At 44.4% G+C, this 16,554-nt stretch overlaps 1 protein-coding gene across 2 annotated transcripts in view; it reads left to right on the top strand.

Annotated features, from left to right (window-relative positions):
* Window positions 1-16,554, top strand: part of gdpd5b (glycerophosphodiester phosphodiesterase domain containing 5b) — a 43,061-nt gene that overhangs the window by 1,724 nt on the left and 24,783 nt on the right. For both annotated transcript variants that reach the window (XR_008904419.1, XM_056611519.1), the window contains exon 2: window positions 13,963-14,142. Coding sequence is in view for 1 of the 2 variants with exons in the window: in XM_056611519.1 (XP_056467494.1) it covers window positions 14,026-14,142 (117 nt within the window). In the remaining variant the exon portion in view is untranslated. The remainder of the gene's footprint in view (window positions 1-13,962; window positions 14,143-16,554) is intronic.

Below are 16,554 nucleotides of genomic sequence, written 5' to 3'. Positions count from 1 at the left end.
ATTTATTCATTATACCGGTCAGACTTCTTCTTCTTGTCATCACAGCATCGATCCATCATTAGCTCTCGGACAGACCATATCTTTTTGCTTGTCAATGCTTAAAATAGAGCGTAGCTTTGAAACCCTTGAAAGTGTGGGTGTCAAGAGAGGCTGGGAGGCACCGAGTTATTATGTCACAGATGTTTTCAGGCAAAACACCTACTGGAAAGCACGCCCACTTGTTTTGGTACACGAAGCCTTGCCAGGATTCTGACCATTTACATTGGCAGCAGGGAGGGCCATGAGAACCTTTTCACACAGCCCTCCCTGGCTTTATGATTTGATTCTGGGGTCTAACTAGAGTAGTCACCCATTCAATGGTAGTGTTCATTTGTTTTTATCCTCTCCCATTGCTCTCCAACATTTGCTGCTATACATACTGTATTAGTTTGATCGGTATCACACTTTTGTGGAAGCAATAAAGTGAGGCTGTCAGAGTGCAACACACTTGTGCCTCCTTAAAGCTTGGTTTATAGTCACTGTTGTGTATGTCTCTGTCATTCATTGGATGAGCATGCTATAGGTCCACCTTACGTATGGTCGTCAGGTTTCTGTGATGACTTGTGTGTAAGAGCAGTTATATAAACACCAACATTTGAAGGTAGTGTTGACACAATACATTTGCCCTTTTTGTGCTTGTTTTTACCTCTGAACCACACCAACAATCAAATGGATTATGTGTACCCTTTTTGTTTACACCTGCCTACGTGCACTAGTACGTAGGCGCTTATTACGTTATTTTGTGTATTTCCACGTCAACATCAGCTATAAATCGTCCTCAAGAACTGCCTGCGTCTCACGACTTCATCTCCCGCCAGGCCAATCAGAGCCGGCGACGACCTCTACGTACAGGACACGACTATAGGAGTGTTGACGTACCCACGTCACCCCCTGCCCCCAAAACAGATGGTGCTGGTGGTAATGAATCCGCATCCCTGACATAGCAACAGCACATGACGTCCGTTACCTGCTTTTCTTTCTCGTTTGCTCGGTAATAAAGAGAGCCCGACCAGGGAGGTCCATTCCTCCGCCAGGGCAACACAGTCCCTCCCGCATCCAGGCTTGCTGCATGCCACAGATGCCTATGTCAGCTGTTTCCTCCCACTGCTGCCGGCCCCCCCCAGCACCTATGATTAGGAGCCAATCCCAATATAACTCCCCTACCTCCGCCCCCCCCCAGCCCCCGTGCAGGCAGACGGCTACGGTATACAGACAGCTCCCCAGACATGATGCCCCGCCGGCCCATTGTTGTTGTTCTCCCCCCCCCCCCCCCCCCTCGGAGACCCTGCCGTGTGCGGTGGTGTTTGGTGTTGGGGCGGCGGGGGGGGGGGTTCAGCGAAAAACAGTACAGGAGCAGTGTGAAAACAAAAGTTCATGTGCAGAGGGGCCCGGTCGGAGGGGAAGGCTTCGGCCTGGTCACTTCTGAAGCGCGGTCGGCCCGAATGTTTGGGTCATGTGAAGCACGACGCGTGAACCTGTGGTGTCGCATTCTTCTTTTGATGGTTTCCGCAGGTGCTTCCCCTCCCCACATGAAAAGCTCTGTCAACTTGTTGTAGCAGGGAGGGGGAGCTGCAGTGGGGGGAGAGGCAGACATCCGCTAGATCTGATCTAGTCTTGAGGGACTCCGAAGAATGGACTGAGAATATGATTGTTGTTTCTTCTGTAGGCTTGTGTTAATGGTTGATGGCTCTGCTGGTCATCCAGAGCAAACAGCACGTACAACGCCGGAGTGGACTCTGTGTGGTCGGCCTGACCCTGTAAAGTGTCGGACATCATAAATCCAAGAGCAGTTGCATAAGTTATGATGGGTATTTATTTTATACGTGCAAAATGTCAAATTGATTTTTTTTTAATTTATATTACCGAATATCAACACTGCCGGGATATTGAAACATTTTGGGCCTTGAAATAAATTATTTCTCTCTTATGAAACATTGGACTGAGGTTGCCAAACTTATTGAGAGGTTGCAGATGGCTGTATAATTCCACCCCTTACACTTAAACATTTCATAATTCTGGCCGTCGCTGACACAATCTATGATTGAACAAATAAATGCAAAGTTGATTTATGTGAGTGTTTGAGTGGCCAACGGTCTAGATGCTGAATGGGGCTCTTGATGTAGAGACACTCAACATACCTGGGCGGCCTTCTGTGAAGGACTAGAGCTTCTGCATCTAGTGAGAAGTACAAGGGGGGGAAATACAATACCCCCATGAAACCAAGACGGTTTTGCATTTTAACCTGCCTAAATCTGAGAAGAAAATAGAAAATGTTATAAAAGCATTTTTTTTTAAGTAAGGCTAAATATGAAGAATATGCTATTTTCCAGATTCACTAAAGGCACCTGCTCATTGAATGAAGGAACAACATCATCAAGCTATGGTGTCTAGGTTTTAAAAATGAATACAGCTGGTGTCTGCAAGGATGGGGGTGCTAGAGAGAGCTACTTTAAAATTGCAGAACCTCATTTAACGAGAGGAGGTTCCTCAGAGGAGATAGACACACACACACACACACACAGACACAGACACAGACACAGACAGTGAAACACACACACACACACAGAAACACACACACAGAAACACACACACACACACACACACACACACAGAAACACACCCCTTTTGTTCCGTGTTTCCTTGTGATCCCCGTAGCCCCGCCTCTTCCATGCAATTTCAATTTTGGTTTTATTGCACAGTCCTCAAGCATTGTGTTCCTACTGAACAGCAAACAGTCTTATCTTCACTCTTACACAGGACTCCTATATGTGATGTTTATTGTCTGCGCTGGCGGTTTGTCGTTCGCATTAGTCACAGTTATACAAGTGTTAAAGCGCCTGTGAGTAAGAGACACATTTTCCAATGATACATACATACTGTGTGTATATACAGTATATATATATATATATAAAAGGATTCAATTGAAATCTATATCACCCTGACAACAGGGATGATAGCCACCATTTGGTTTCATAAGATAATTACTTGCTTTTTGCAAGAACACTTCTCATTTTGGCAGTGATTGGGACGACTAAGAGAAGCTGGCCTCAGTCCCAGCACATTCTGTAAATCACTCCTTCTTTAAGTACAGGGGAATGACTTATAGGTTATGATGCACTCCAAGCGCATTGCTAAACTGCAAGTCTGCCGATTCCCTTTTTCTTCTTTTTTTTTCTTTGTGCCTGGAAAGGTTTCATTAACTTTTGATTAAATACTCCTGCTGTGATTAAATAGAGTGCCATTTTTGGCCCACCTCATTGCTCGACATCAATCCGGGGGCTGTCTCAGTCACTTGAGATGGTTTAAGTGTGTATCATGGCAACTGTAATTGTGTTCTAGCCTTCCCTCTCCGGGTCCGCAACTGCAACTTTTCCTCGGGGCTCAACAGCGGCTCTGATCAGTGTCAGCCACCACCGCTTCATGTCGGTACCGGGGAACGCCCCCCCCCCCTTCAGACTCCCGGCTGTGTCCGTCTCTTGGGGATATCCTGAGTCTGGAACCCAGCCGTAGTCACAGTTTCTCATGTGTGCGAGACGAGCCAGGCGAGATCTGTTTTGTGGTTCTGTTTTTTGTGTATTTTCTCTGTACATTTTAATGATCCGCACTCGACTTGGCACCTCGGCTAGATGTGTGGGAGTTAGCGCCGTGCACAGACGTTGTTTCCTCACCAGCAAGGAGTTGGACTGGGACACCTCTGTGGTTGGTACTCCCTCCTCCACCACCGCCGCCACTACCGTCTACTGAGCAAAGGGTAGATTGTGATCTTCTTTCTAGGACAGTTTCATCCTGTGCTGTTCAACGGTGCTGAAGTGGTATGTTGGATTGTAGTCTTGAAATAAACACATTTAGAATAATAGAGAAAAATTGTATAATTGAAAGTAGATTTATAATAAATATTGTTCAGTAAATATAGTATTATTGCTTTATTTAAAAAAAAAAAATGTTGATTTCTGCATTCCATCATATGATTTCCATTGTTGTGTCTTTCATTGATGTTTTGTGTTAGTTTGTGTTGGCTAAATAAACACACCCGGAGCATGAGCAGTGTTGCTGACCTTTTCTTTCCACTGTTTCTAACTGGCCTTCTTGCAGTATTACTCGTGTATAAAGGGGGCGCTTGCCCTTCTTGTACAGCCACTGCATGTGTATTTATCTTTTTCGTTCGAACATTTGCCAATCAGGAGGTCCGCCAAAGATCTGACGACGATGTATTGGTACACCTAAAGTCAAGGATTGGAACCACTGTTTGGGTCATCAACTCCTGATGGTTTGGTAAATCTTAAACTCACGACGGTTAAGAACCACTCCAGTTAAGCAGTCTCTCTAAAAAGAGTGTAGTAATCTGCACTATTTAAATTCTCTTAGTACAGGCCATCAAATGATGTATAAGCCATCATATTTATGAGCCTAATTCATGTTAAGATAGAAGAACCTTCACATAATTGTTTGGCTCAATGCACTGCTGCTCAGATCTCTCAGACTGTGCCCAGGAGCATCAAATAAAACGTCCTTCTGTTTTAAAACCATCAGACTGGGAGCCAATAGCTCTCCACCCTGGCCAAGTGCATTAGCTACCGTCCATTAGCCTGTGACTGGAAGCACAAAGTCTGTTCCCTGGGTCAAAGACAACTGAGTACTGATTAGACAACTTCACTCACCCCCCCCCCCCTCCCTTTAGCAGGTGCTACTTAAAAAATAAAATACAAATCAGATTATGTGAAACTAGATTATAGATTACAATCCACTCCTGCCTTTCAGTATGACTGAATTTGCATTACAGGCATGTATTTTCTCCTCTTAGGCCATAGATGCTTATTTTACCCTCCAGAAAGAAAGTAGCAAAAAAAAAAAACATTAATTAATGACAAAATGTGTACGGTAAACCAGGGCACTATAAACCACTGCATCATAACTCAACAACTCTATTTAAGCTCGGTATTCTAAAAGTAGGACATAGACTCCTTCCCAAGACAGAATACTTTCAAAGATTAATGAAGATTGGTTTCAGTGAGCTAAATTTCCCCTGGGCTGTTACCCTCATGGTTTTACAGCTGTCTCGGCAGATCTTTCTCTACCACCCCACACGGTTTGATAGTTTGGGATTGTTTTGGGTTAAGGCTCAACTATTATACAGTAAGTATTGTGCTTTCTATAATGTTGTGCGATGGTTGTTCTGTTGCTTGAGTATAATACGTTCTTGTAATGGTTGTATCTAGTGCGACGATGACTACCGTCTCAGTTAATGAATATCATTCATTATACGTCGTCTCTCCTGTTCAGTTTGTATAGATCTTTAAAGACTGCCGCTCTGTGCTGTAGCCGCTGGTCACAGGGTTGTAGACAGCCGGGCCTCTTGGCAGCAATGTGTTACATCGTTTACATCTCAGTGTCAGTAGCATGGGCTGGCAGCAAGCGAGGGCATTGTGGGGGTGTAAGGCTTCTACTGTGTTTAATGTGACATTAAACATGTTGGTGGGTTTCTGAATCGTGTGAGTGATTATTAGTCTGATTTTCGATACTTTTTTTGAGGTTAAGTATTCCAGTAACCGTTTCTAGCAGTTTTATTGCTTGGAGGTTTATTGTGAACTATTATTCATTATGTGCGCCATGAACACCTTTCTGTATGCAGCTCTTTGATATATTGTTTTTGAACATATTGAAAATACAGGTTGTCTTTGGAATCATAATATTCAACATTTCAAGGGAGAATTGGTTCGGAAAACGTATTGAGGTGGCATACGGAGCAATTCATTCAATGGGTTGTTTTCTTGTGTCTAGACTTTCCACAGCGTAAATATATCGGCACAATCAAGCAAACACATTTTGCATTTGGACTTCACATAGTTCCAGGGAAAGCAACCTGACATTTACTACATATACTGTATGTAAAAATACCACATCTCTCACATTCACTAGGCTGTTGCCTAGCATACCATGGGCATTATTCACCCAGCAAGCATCTAGAACCAATATGGAACCAAGATGGCCCCCAGGTGATCAAGGCCGGTAGCGTTGAGGAGCTGCACTCTAAGGTCCCCGTCACACATGAGGCTTATCTTACAAATGTTCTGGAACATTTCCTGCTTCGGGGTCATGTGTGAAAGGGGCCATGGATCGAGATCCTGGTAAATTTGTACCGCCAATTGTCCATGTCGTACACTTCCCTTAACCCTTTGAGTCCGAATGTAGCGTCGACGACGGTCGACGCTACATTCGGACTCACCCTCGTCTGAGCTAAGGGCGCTAACATTTTGAGTTAGCGACCCAATCAGAAGACTCCACTGATGACTTTTTTGAATCTGTGACTGTTAATCTTATCGTGAGAATGCTTTTTGGGTGATTCTCCAAAAATATCAATGCAGCTTATTTTGTTTGCAAACCAGCTCCTTTTATCAAGAATTTCTGGAAAGGTTCTGAAATAAGGGAGCCCCTCTCATTCCACGCAAAGCCTGGGCCGGGCCTCGGCTCCTCTTCTTTTGGGTTTTACTGTGGCTGGCATCCATAGCTGCGGATCAAGTGTGTGTTTATTTGCCCGCCTGAAGTCCTCTGGAAGGCTTGTCGGGGCTGTGGACCGGTTTGACCCCGTCGGCTGCGTGGTCATACGGGGGACGTCATCCAAGCGGATCTGCAGTGAGTCATGAACAACTCAATTATCTGAACCCCACACTGGTTTCTAACTTTAATTTGTCCAATTAAATCGTAATCGTCCTTCAGGGTCTAAGTAAGTCCATGCTGTTGTTTTATTTGGGCGTAGAATCATAAACTTAACACCGAACGAGATCCCCCTAATGCTATGGCTCAGCAAGTTCCCTTTTGTGTCTCAAGTGGCTGTAATTTGTGGTTTTGCTCCAGACCGGTCAAGAACGTACAGAACTACAGAGCTGTGCTTAGCGGCACCACTGGAGTGGCCCTTACCCCTAATTTGTTTATGTGACTGATCCATGTTTAAAACTGACTGGCTTCTAGCGTTGGTGTCGTCCTTTCTGACATGAGAGTATACAGAAAAAATCCCTGGTGAGGGTTTGCAGCAGGCTGGAATTTCTCCCTGGATGCCCTTATTTGGGCGTGATCAACGTCCACTCTGATGGATCCTCTGCTACTTTCTGCGCGGTCGGGGGTTGATTTAATATGGAAATTGCATTTAGTGCACTGTACCATTATGCATTTTCAGCAGGGGATGGAGCAACGACTTAAACACAATTTGATTGTTTTGCTCAAAGCTGATCACTGACAGAGAAAACTTAATGGAAGAAGATTTTTGCTTGGTTTCCTTTAAACTTTGCAAAGCTGCACCCAATTCTTCAAACATTTTGGGAGATTTATGTATTTAGATATAACTTTCAAGTTTGTCCAAGGAAAAATGTGTTGGCTGGCACACCAAAGCCGTTGGGTGTGCGTGTTAAAACCTACATGCTCAGGGATCGTGTCACACTGTTTTGATTGATTTGATAACGTGAATCTTCTGCTCTTAACTTGCAACGCTCATTAGAGAAATGTGGTTGACGTCTAGAAACCGTCTTGTTTATTACATCCTTTTATGGTTCTAACTCATCAAATGTAATCACGCTACTGTTAGTGACAGATTTATAATCAGTTCACATGGTAAGAAAATGATCCGGTGTGTGTCTTTCTGCAGTACACAGCCACAGTGTTGTTTTCAGCATATAATAGCCATGTCTTCAGCTAGGGTCGCAGCTAAAAAACGATTGAATTTAATTATCTGGATGTTTACTGCAAGCGACGGACCCAGATCCACTTGTACACTCAACAAGACATGCAGCGATCTCAATCAGTATCATCAGCGCAGACTCTCACCACATGATGCACTAGGGATTCAAGGGTTTGTTTTATTCATAATAAGTTGTAAAATTGTTCAAAAATGTAGAAAACCCATCGTTCATTAGCTGAAAAAACATTTCTACTGATATTATCATTTTTTCTTTATTTTTGTTGTGTTTAATGAAGATGATTGATGGAATCAGTGCTACAGCATCTAAACAATTTGTGATTGAAGCACCTCAATAGGGCTCCTTAACATGCATAGTTTATCCATTTTACTGGGATCCTTTTCCTACTTCTTTATTTTTGCTGAATAAGTTCAATATTGAGGAATGAAGTGTAAATGGCAGGTGCACACACACACGCACACACACCGCGAGAAAAAACGCCTACACAGGATAATCCTGGCCAGTTGGAGCATGTCTTCAGATTCCAGGTTTTCCAGAAACTCTGCAGGTTGTGGCTTATGGTGAGGGTACCGGGGGAGAGGGCAGCGCTGTCAGCAGTCTGTGTTGGCAAGCAGCCCATTCTATAATCACATCAATCATCAGACACTTATCTAACGAAACAATCACAACCGTAACCGCTAAAGGCACTTTTCCCTAATCACACACACATTTTTTTAACTTATATTTATCTTATTTATAATCTTGAGTGCCATAAATTCCGAAGAAGTCAAGATGATAAAACTACAATAACAACAACAACAACATGAACTCCAGTCAGCGGTCAGCTAGTGAGGCCCTGAGTCATGGGGTCTGAGTCAGATGGGCTCCCCCCGGCCCGCCTCTCAGCTCGCTCACAGCCCTCAGCCCGGCCGCGTTAACTCCCTGGGACACTGCGTGCCCCACCGCCGCGCCAGCCCCCCGCTTCAGAGCCAAGCTTTTCCTGTCATCATGTCCAGCCGTGACTTCGCAGGACGACGGGAAGAGAGAACTGGTTCCACGTCATGTGGTGAAGGGGGCAGAGGAAGGATTGATACTTGATATTTGGGGATGTGCTGCTAACATGCCTTTTGGCTTTTTGTAGTTGTGAGGTGGCTGGTTTTCTGTTAACGAGCATGTTTTTTTTTTCTTTTGGTTTTAGGATTCTGGTGAATCGTTTTCTTTCCACGTTGTGTTTCTCAGGGATCCCTGGTGGCCTTGTTGGTGTTTTTGCAGTCAGCTGCTGCGTGGCCTTTTCCCTCCTCACTGTTCAGGGAGGGCCAATCCTGCTGGGGAAACTGCTGAAGCGTTTCCTCCCTGTCTCTTTGATAGGAGGAAATAAGGCAGCAGAAACTGAGAACAGGGCAGGGTTTGGGTTTTCCATCGTTTTCCTTTCTACTTCTACTACTTTCTTCTATTGGGTTTCTTTTGCTGATTTTCCCTGTTTCCGTCATTTTATATAGCTAATTTTGACTACAGTATTTTTTTTATGACTATACACATACATTACTGATTGTTTAGTAACGTCAGGGGTGTTCAATCCATTAATATAATATTGCACCCTCATTTCCTATCTTGCTTGAATAAAGAACATGTTATTTTGATAGATCTGGACTGCTGGGAACAGAAAGACTATTATTTGAGACGAGTTGGTCTCTTCTTGGACCACATGTATGTAAACATAGTGGGTGTTTATTCTGCTCTGTGTGTGGATTCCTCTAGAGCTTTTGTTTGCGTGAGTGACACAGAGAAACATGAGCGTTCTCTTTTGGGGGAACATCAAGGATGAATGCAGATCTGTCAACCCATCACTTCACCAATCACCACACACCAGGGTCCAGTGTCTATTATGCTTTGCCATTGAGAGGGACAGAAATGCCACTGAACTCCTTGGGTTACTTCCCCAAGACACATTCCCAATTTCAGTTTAACACAATTCTCAACGTGTTGCATTTAGCCCTGGTTGAGACACCATGGCGTGTGATCTTTGTCTTCGGTTCCATGGGCTGGTAATGATTCCTCTATTAACAGTAATATAAAATCACACATCTTGGTGATGATTTTGTCTTCTTGTGGCGCATAGTGCTGCCAATATTAAGGATCACAAACAGAACAGTGGTTCTCAGGTGTGACCATTTCTGTTTTTCCGGCATTGAATCTTGTTTATATATGTTTCACATTGCTGAGGTTAGACGTTGGTTGGCCTGCCGTTTGGATGCAGGTCTAAACACAGTAATTTATCCACAAGTGATGACTTGACGGCGCTGCTGCAAGTGGTAGTTATTTGCCACTGGCAAACACAAGCAAATTGCGACCAGGAAGCGGTTGTCAACGGCACGGTTTGTTTTTCTGCTTCATGGAGGCTTCGTAGAGCATGCCCTCACAGGTCCTATCAACAGCTCCTGATGAGCTGCTGTTATGGGAACGCGGTATGTCACATGACCTTTGCTCAGCAGTCATTGGGTAATCCATGATAAACACATCCATGCCGAAGTCAATAGAGAAAATGTACTCCGCTTTTATGGATCGTAACTTGGCTCCATGTTTGCAAAGTTTACTACTTTTTCCATGGTTAAGTAAATGATTTCCCGTAGAGTTACATATATATATCGGCATGCTTGTATTGCACGTTTATGAATGGCTTTTATTTATCTGGGCCAGGACTTTCACATTGACAAAATATCAGACTTCACACCCAGTTTATACTAGGTAAGACTAACTGGTGCATTTCTTTAGACTGGTTGGGTGCTGCACAGTGTAGCCCTACTCCGACCTGTGAAAATATGGGTCTGCTCTCTATCAATACAGTGAGGTTTTGTTTGTTGTGTGAACAACTCACAACCTCACTCTGAAAATACAGGAATTTGTTCCTCAGATTTATCAAGCTGGAGTGGCTGAAGGGGCCCATCATCATGGGCTCCAAGTCACCAAAACACGGTATTTAAACTACCTAGTGCCTGTAAAAGTACCTCATGGACTCTTTCCGGCTTCTCATTCTTCCCTGCTCAGTGTAAGGAGATCCGAGCTAGCTGGGCTGCGTTATGCTGGGTCGCTGAATGGTTGGAGATAACTGCTCATATTCCATTAGTGTTGTTATTATGCAACTGGCGATTTACTTTGCTTGACATTGACAATGGATGCTCTTAAATGGTGTGGTGATTGTTAATATAGCTTTGCAGTCTTTGTCCCTGTTCGTTCAGCCTTCAAGCAATGCATATTCATTGTATTCTTTCAAGAGAATGAGTAACCACAGAATCCTCACCCTCTGATTACTTTAAATAACTTCACACTGACAAACCCCCATTGTACAACGCAGATGTATTTAACAAATTATTAGGACCATCACAACTTACAACCTTATTTTGATCCTTTGGTTTTGCAAAGGCATTGTAATAAATAAATGATCTGCATAGAAAATGCTTCTTCACAGCGTAGAGCAGCACTTTGCTGCCGCTTGTGTGCTGGTCTGTTGAAAGGTCCTGCTGCTGAGATCTTGATGGCCCCCAGGGGGGCCGGCCCGCCCCTACCCAGAATGGTTTCACTAATAACAGGAAGTCGGTGCACTGCGACCGACGCTAATGAGCGGCTGCCCAGAGCTTGAGCTGTGTTGATTGCACGGGTGATTCGTGCGCTTCACATCTAAGACACGTTGACTAAGACACAGAAAGCTTGCTGGGAGACATCAGCATTGAAAAGGAAGTGTGTGTGTGTGTGTGTGTGTGTGTGTGTGTGTGTGTGTGTGTGTGTGTGTGTGTGTGTGTGTGTGTGTGTGTGTGTGTGTGTGTGTGTGTGTGTGTGTGTGTGTGTGTGTGTGTGTGTAAGTTATTTTATGTAAGCAGCACATTCCACTGTTGATCCTGTTTGCAGGTTCAACCAGGTTTTTATTTGAGGTATTCATGCCTTGTCTGATAAAGCCCACATGTCCTGACGATCCCACAGAGTCGTGATGTGTGGGCCTGCAGACGGCTGTGCACAGGCTCCCTGGAGGACGGAACCCCCACACTCCTGATAACAGCCAGGGAAGCTGTAATGCCATCACTGTGTATTTGTCATTTCATTTTAGACAGTCACAGAGTCCCCGGGCTGAGCGCCCCCCCCCCCCCTCTTTCCCGTGTCATTTAACTGTGATTGGTTCATAACAAAAGTGGTATGAAGTTACCCACAGACCGCCAGGCCGTCCACCAGTAGGTCATTGAGCTTCATGTTCACTGACCTGTTTTCAATTACAGAGTGCACGAGCAGGAGCATGAGCACCTCATTCACACACAGGGACGTCTCTTAGGAAGTTGTTCCATAGCTCACGACGCAAAGCTGCCCTCCATCTCTCTGGCCTGGACTTCAGTGTAGACAGGAGAGGGTGAGTCGGTAAAGAGCACCTCATTCACCCCACCGTGGTGCACTGGTGGCGTCATCACCCAACGTGGTTAACTCCCATTTTAAATAAAGATGAAGGCCTTTTTTCAAGGGGGACATAATTGTGCTTTTCATCTTTCTCATTGAGTGTGGCCACCGACAGCGGAACAAGGACCTGCTTGATATGCTGATGTTTGTATTTGTACTCGGCCACATTGAATTTGGAGCCCACTTCAGCACGGTTATTGTTAATGTTCCTGATTTAATTTGCCTTCTGTGTCCTTGGTACATGTATGCCATAAGCTCGCAGCAGGCTGGTTTGTCTCTGGGAACAGGAAGTGTGCATGGAGGGCTTTAATTTGAGCCTTGGCTCGCTATCAAAGGGGAAGGTGCTGTTCCTCCTCCATGTGTTTGCTATCAGGGTGCCAGACCTCAGCGGCGCTCAGCTGGTCTGAGGACTGGTAGAATCAGAACTATTTTGACAGCCCTTTGAGACTGTACCTCTGATTAAGGGCTATTCAAATCAACAGTAATTGAATTAACCCATAAAACCCAAAATATATCTTGCTTAGATGAATGTGATTGAAAGCGAATGTTCCGATTTTAGTTTATTTTTGCACCCCTTTTCAAAGCCATCATCATCTCAAACATATGGATTGTTGCGATATCACTCTACCACTGGCAAGAGCCATACACTTATAACATTTTACATTGAACAGTTTGTTGGTGGGTTATTGATGGCACAATACAAAACCTAGTGTGACGTTTCTAATTGGACCAATGCTTTTACACATTATAAGGTCTTTCATCATGGTTACACTTTTCAATATTCTGCATTTACACAAAAGGACAAACATACATCTGCCAGGCTTATGTAAAACATAGTTATGTGACTGGCGCGCGTGTGTGTGTGTGTGTGTGCGTGTGTGTGGATGACGGCTGGTTGAAGCGGCCTCTCCTGGCCCCAGTCAGACTGATCAGGGGCTGGGGGAGGCTGCACACCTGTTGCGCATTGAGCAATAAGTGTGCACAGTTTAAACCAGCCTTGCCTGCACACACTCAGGATATCACCTTAATAGCAGCAGGGATCCCCCTCTGCCTGTACCATTGTCTTTTAAACTCTAGAATGAACCAGTTTCAACATCAGCGCCCTGTGTCCTGGATTTTGGGGGAGCCCAGTCAAAGCCACCTAGGTGGCGTGTGGCAGCCCCCTAGGGTGCGTGTGGTGTCGTCCTCGCTTCAGTGACCTTATAATGAGGCCTGTGGCTTACACAGCAACTGTGAAGTGCAGGGATGTGGATTATAATTCAGAGCAAAGCGTGAGCCAGGATATACCCTTTGAAAAGCTGTCTGACAGCCAGGATAATCCCTTACAAATGCAACAGGGCGGTAAACTTGCCCGGGGCTGTAGGGCAGTAGCGGAATACCTTATTTTGCAGCCTATCTTAGTATTCCAGCACCTTTTGGGATTTGATAAGGAAAAGGCAGTTGCTGCCTCGCTGTATGTCACAAATATTTTACAAGAGTGTCCTTTCCAAGGCAGGGAGCGGCAAGCAGTAAGTAACAACATAACATCTCAGAAAGACAGCAATCTATTTCATTTTGAACAAATAATAATTATGAAAACGGTCACAACAGCAGAGTATCATCAAAATAGACGGTTGAATGGTTGTTGGATTCATTCAAAGTGGCATTGCAACCATCCAACTAGGTGTATCACTTTGAGATGTATATCTATAAACATTTGTGGTATTACATCAGACATACATTTTCTGGCGACAAAGGGGATAACTCATGATGTTGCTGTGTTATATGGATGTCTGTGGCCTGGCTCCAGTATGACGTCGTGCTTCGCTCTCTCCATCAGGATCCCGAGCTGCCAGTGGGATGGTAGAGGTCTGGGGGCGGGGCCAGGACTGACAGAAGGAGCATGGTGAAGCACCAACCCCTGCAGGTCTATGAGCGCCAGCTATGTCTGTCATGCCTTACCGGGATCTACGGTTGCCGCTGGAAACGCTACCAACGTTCCCATGACGACACAACCAAGGTAAGCGAAGGGAGTCTAACTACTTTACTTTTTTTTTTTCATCCTGAACCTACATGAACTTGTTCAGTCTTACATGGTATGCTTGAATAATCATATGAATAATATGATTAATAATAATATGTTTATAGATTAATATAGAATTGGCTTGATCAGCCATTACTTTGGAGAATGCACTGCCTCTAAATTTGCCCCGATTGCCACCTGCAGCAAACTTCAATAGCTGATTTAAAAAAAGAATGATGTGTTATTTCCGTGCTTGTGTAACCACACATCTGCGCACCTTTCAGTTTGTGCTGAGGTACATACAATGGCGTGTGTGCCTATTAAGGAATGACATGGCAAGGTTTATTTATATAGCCCTTTATCACGGTTACCTTCTCAAAGGACTCCAATGTTCCACATTCAAATGAGATATAGATTGCAGTCCCCAACAATGTTATGAACAGGGATACACTTTCGAAAGCCCTCATGGGACAGGGAAGAGCTGATGGGGCACACCTGGAGCATGCCCTCTTCTAGGAGGGCAATATCTTTTGGGCGGCAAGTCGATGAAATGGCTTACAGGAAAAACAATATAAATTCAACGTAGTGGTGAGAAGCATTTTCAAAAGGTATTTTTTTCATGTTTTTGGAAAACGGGCGTATACACAGTTCTAGGATTCTGGTAAATGTAGGAAAAAAATGGTAAAGGTAAATACTGTGCTACTGGGCCTCTGTGACTGTTTCACATGGCGTTCACGTAGTTCTGTTATTCACACTCTTGTAAAAGGCTGTTGCCTGTAGTTACCCTTCAGGGACATCCGTCCCTCAACATTGATTTATAATGAACAATTATCCGTCAGTGGGAGAAGGATATCCTCACAGGCTTATCCTTTAGATATCCTTGAGCCTATAAAGGTGACCACTGGGGAGTTATTACACTGCACCCTTGTCTGAAATCAGTACATCAGCACCACCACTCCCCAGCACGCCATATCAAAGTTTTGATTATTTTATAACCCTATTTTGAGATGTTTCTCTATTCATAAAAGGCTTTGTTGTGTAATGTTGGCCCTCCGATAACCCATTCAAATTGTTTAAAGCCATGTTGACGGGACTCTGAGGGGTGATGTGAGGACAGAACACCAATATGGAAACAAGGGGAATTGATCCATGAGGGGACATGGGGAATTTACAATACAATTCCAGTCCCGGTGCTCCATTGAAACAAATGAATCTGGGACAGAGTAGAATCACATTATTTCTGTAATTACTGTATGTAGCCGTTCACATGTTGAGTCATCGTCGATGAAGTCGAAAGGCCTCATGTCATGTGACAAGTAAATATGTAAAACAACAAATGGGAACACCATAAACCTGTTCTTCTGTATCCTTAAACAGGAACTTATTTTTTTTTAAGACATTTATTCATATTGTGTAAACATATAAACATATCTGGGCGAACAACACATCCATTAACGCACACAATGCCTGATTGTGTTCTGTTCCTGTACCTGTGTGTCTGCACAAAAGTCTTTGCGGGGCCCACTGAAAGGCACATAGGATCCTTTATCCCCTGGCCTTTGGCAGGCGAACAGGACACTGCGTCGCTCTGTTTCCTGTTGTGCACGCGGCTGATAGGATAGGATGTATAGCAGCACCAAGTCAGCCTTCTCTCTGTCCGCCACGAGACTGCTGTCTCTCCATGCATCCGTGCTTCTGTCTGGCTGTGTTGTGTTTGACTTGACCTTGCCTCTGCACCAAACAGGCGTTTGGTGTTCTATTGATCATAATTATTTTATGTTTAGCCCTACGGCAGGCCGGCAAGCATGGATTTTCTTAGTACGTTGAAATGGTGCGTGTCGTTGTTGTTAGTTTGTGGACAATGTAGACTAGCTGTCAATCCTCCGGTGCTCTGAGAATGTTTGCAATCGATATCAGTAGAAATTCTGATTAAAGCAAAATTCCCCATCGTTTGTGCCTCAGCCTCAGTATTCAAACACTCAATAATGGCCCAATTAACACAACGCCTAGTTTGAAAAAACAGTAGCTAATTTAGGAGCTCCCACTCTTAAGAAAAATAATAACATTCTACATCTTTTCAGGTCTTTGACTGCCATGCCTATGAGTTAATTCATAAATCTACATAAGTGCTCCCCACATGACGTTTTTACACAACACGTCTACAAACAGACGTGGTCAATCTCCCCTAGCTGTGAGGGCTTCATCTTTGACTTGTGTTTTGCTGGACCGGCGAGGGACACTCGTTGGCTACTGTACACGTAACCAAACCGGGGTACATCCGTGGAGCGTGAGAGAGTTGAAACCCAACCCCTTCATAAACCGCCGTGGCAGAATAGCAAAGTGTTCTCCATTCATCTGTCCCCTCTGTACCGAGCTGTCCACGCAGCCTGTGAAGAAGACCGAGGCTTT

Source organism: Gadus chalcogrammus, chromosome 16 (assembly GCF_026213295.1).
Source record: "Gadus chalcogrammus isolate NIFS_2021 chromosome 16, NIFS_Gcha_1.0, whole genome shotgun sequence".
Lineage (NCBI taxonomy): Eukaryota > Metazoa > Chordata > Actinopteri > Gadiformes > Gadidae > Gadus > Gadus chalcogrammus.
This window is presented reverse-complemented; position numbering and strand designations above follow the sequence as displayed.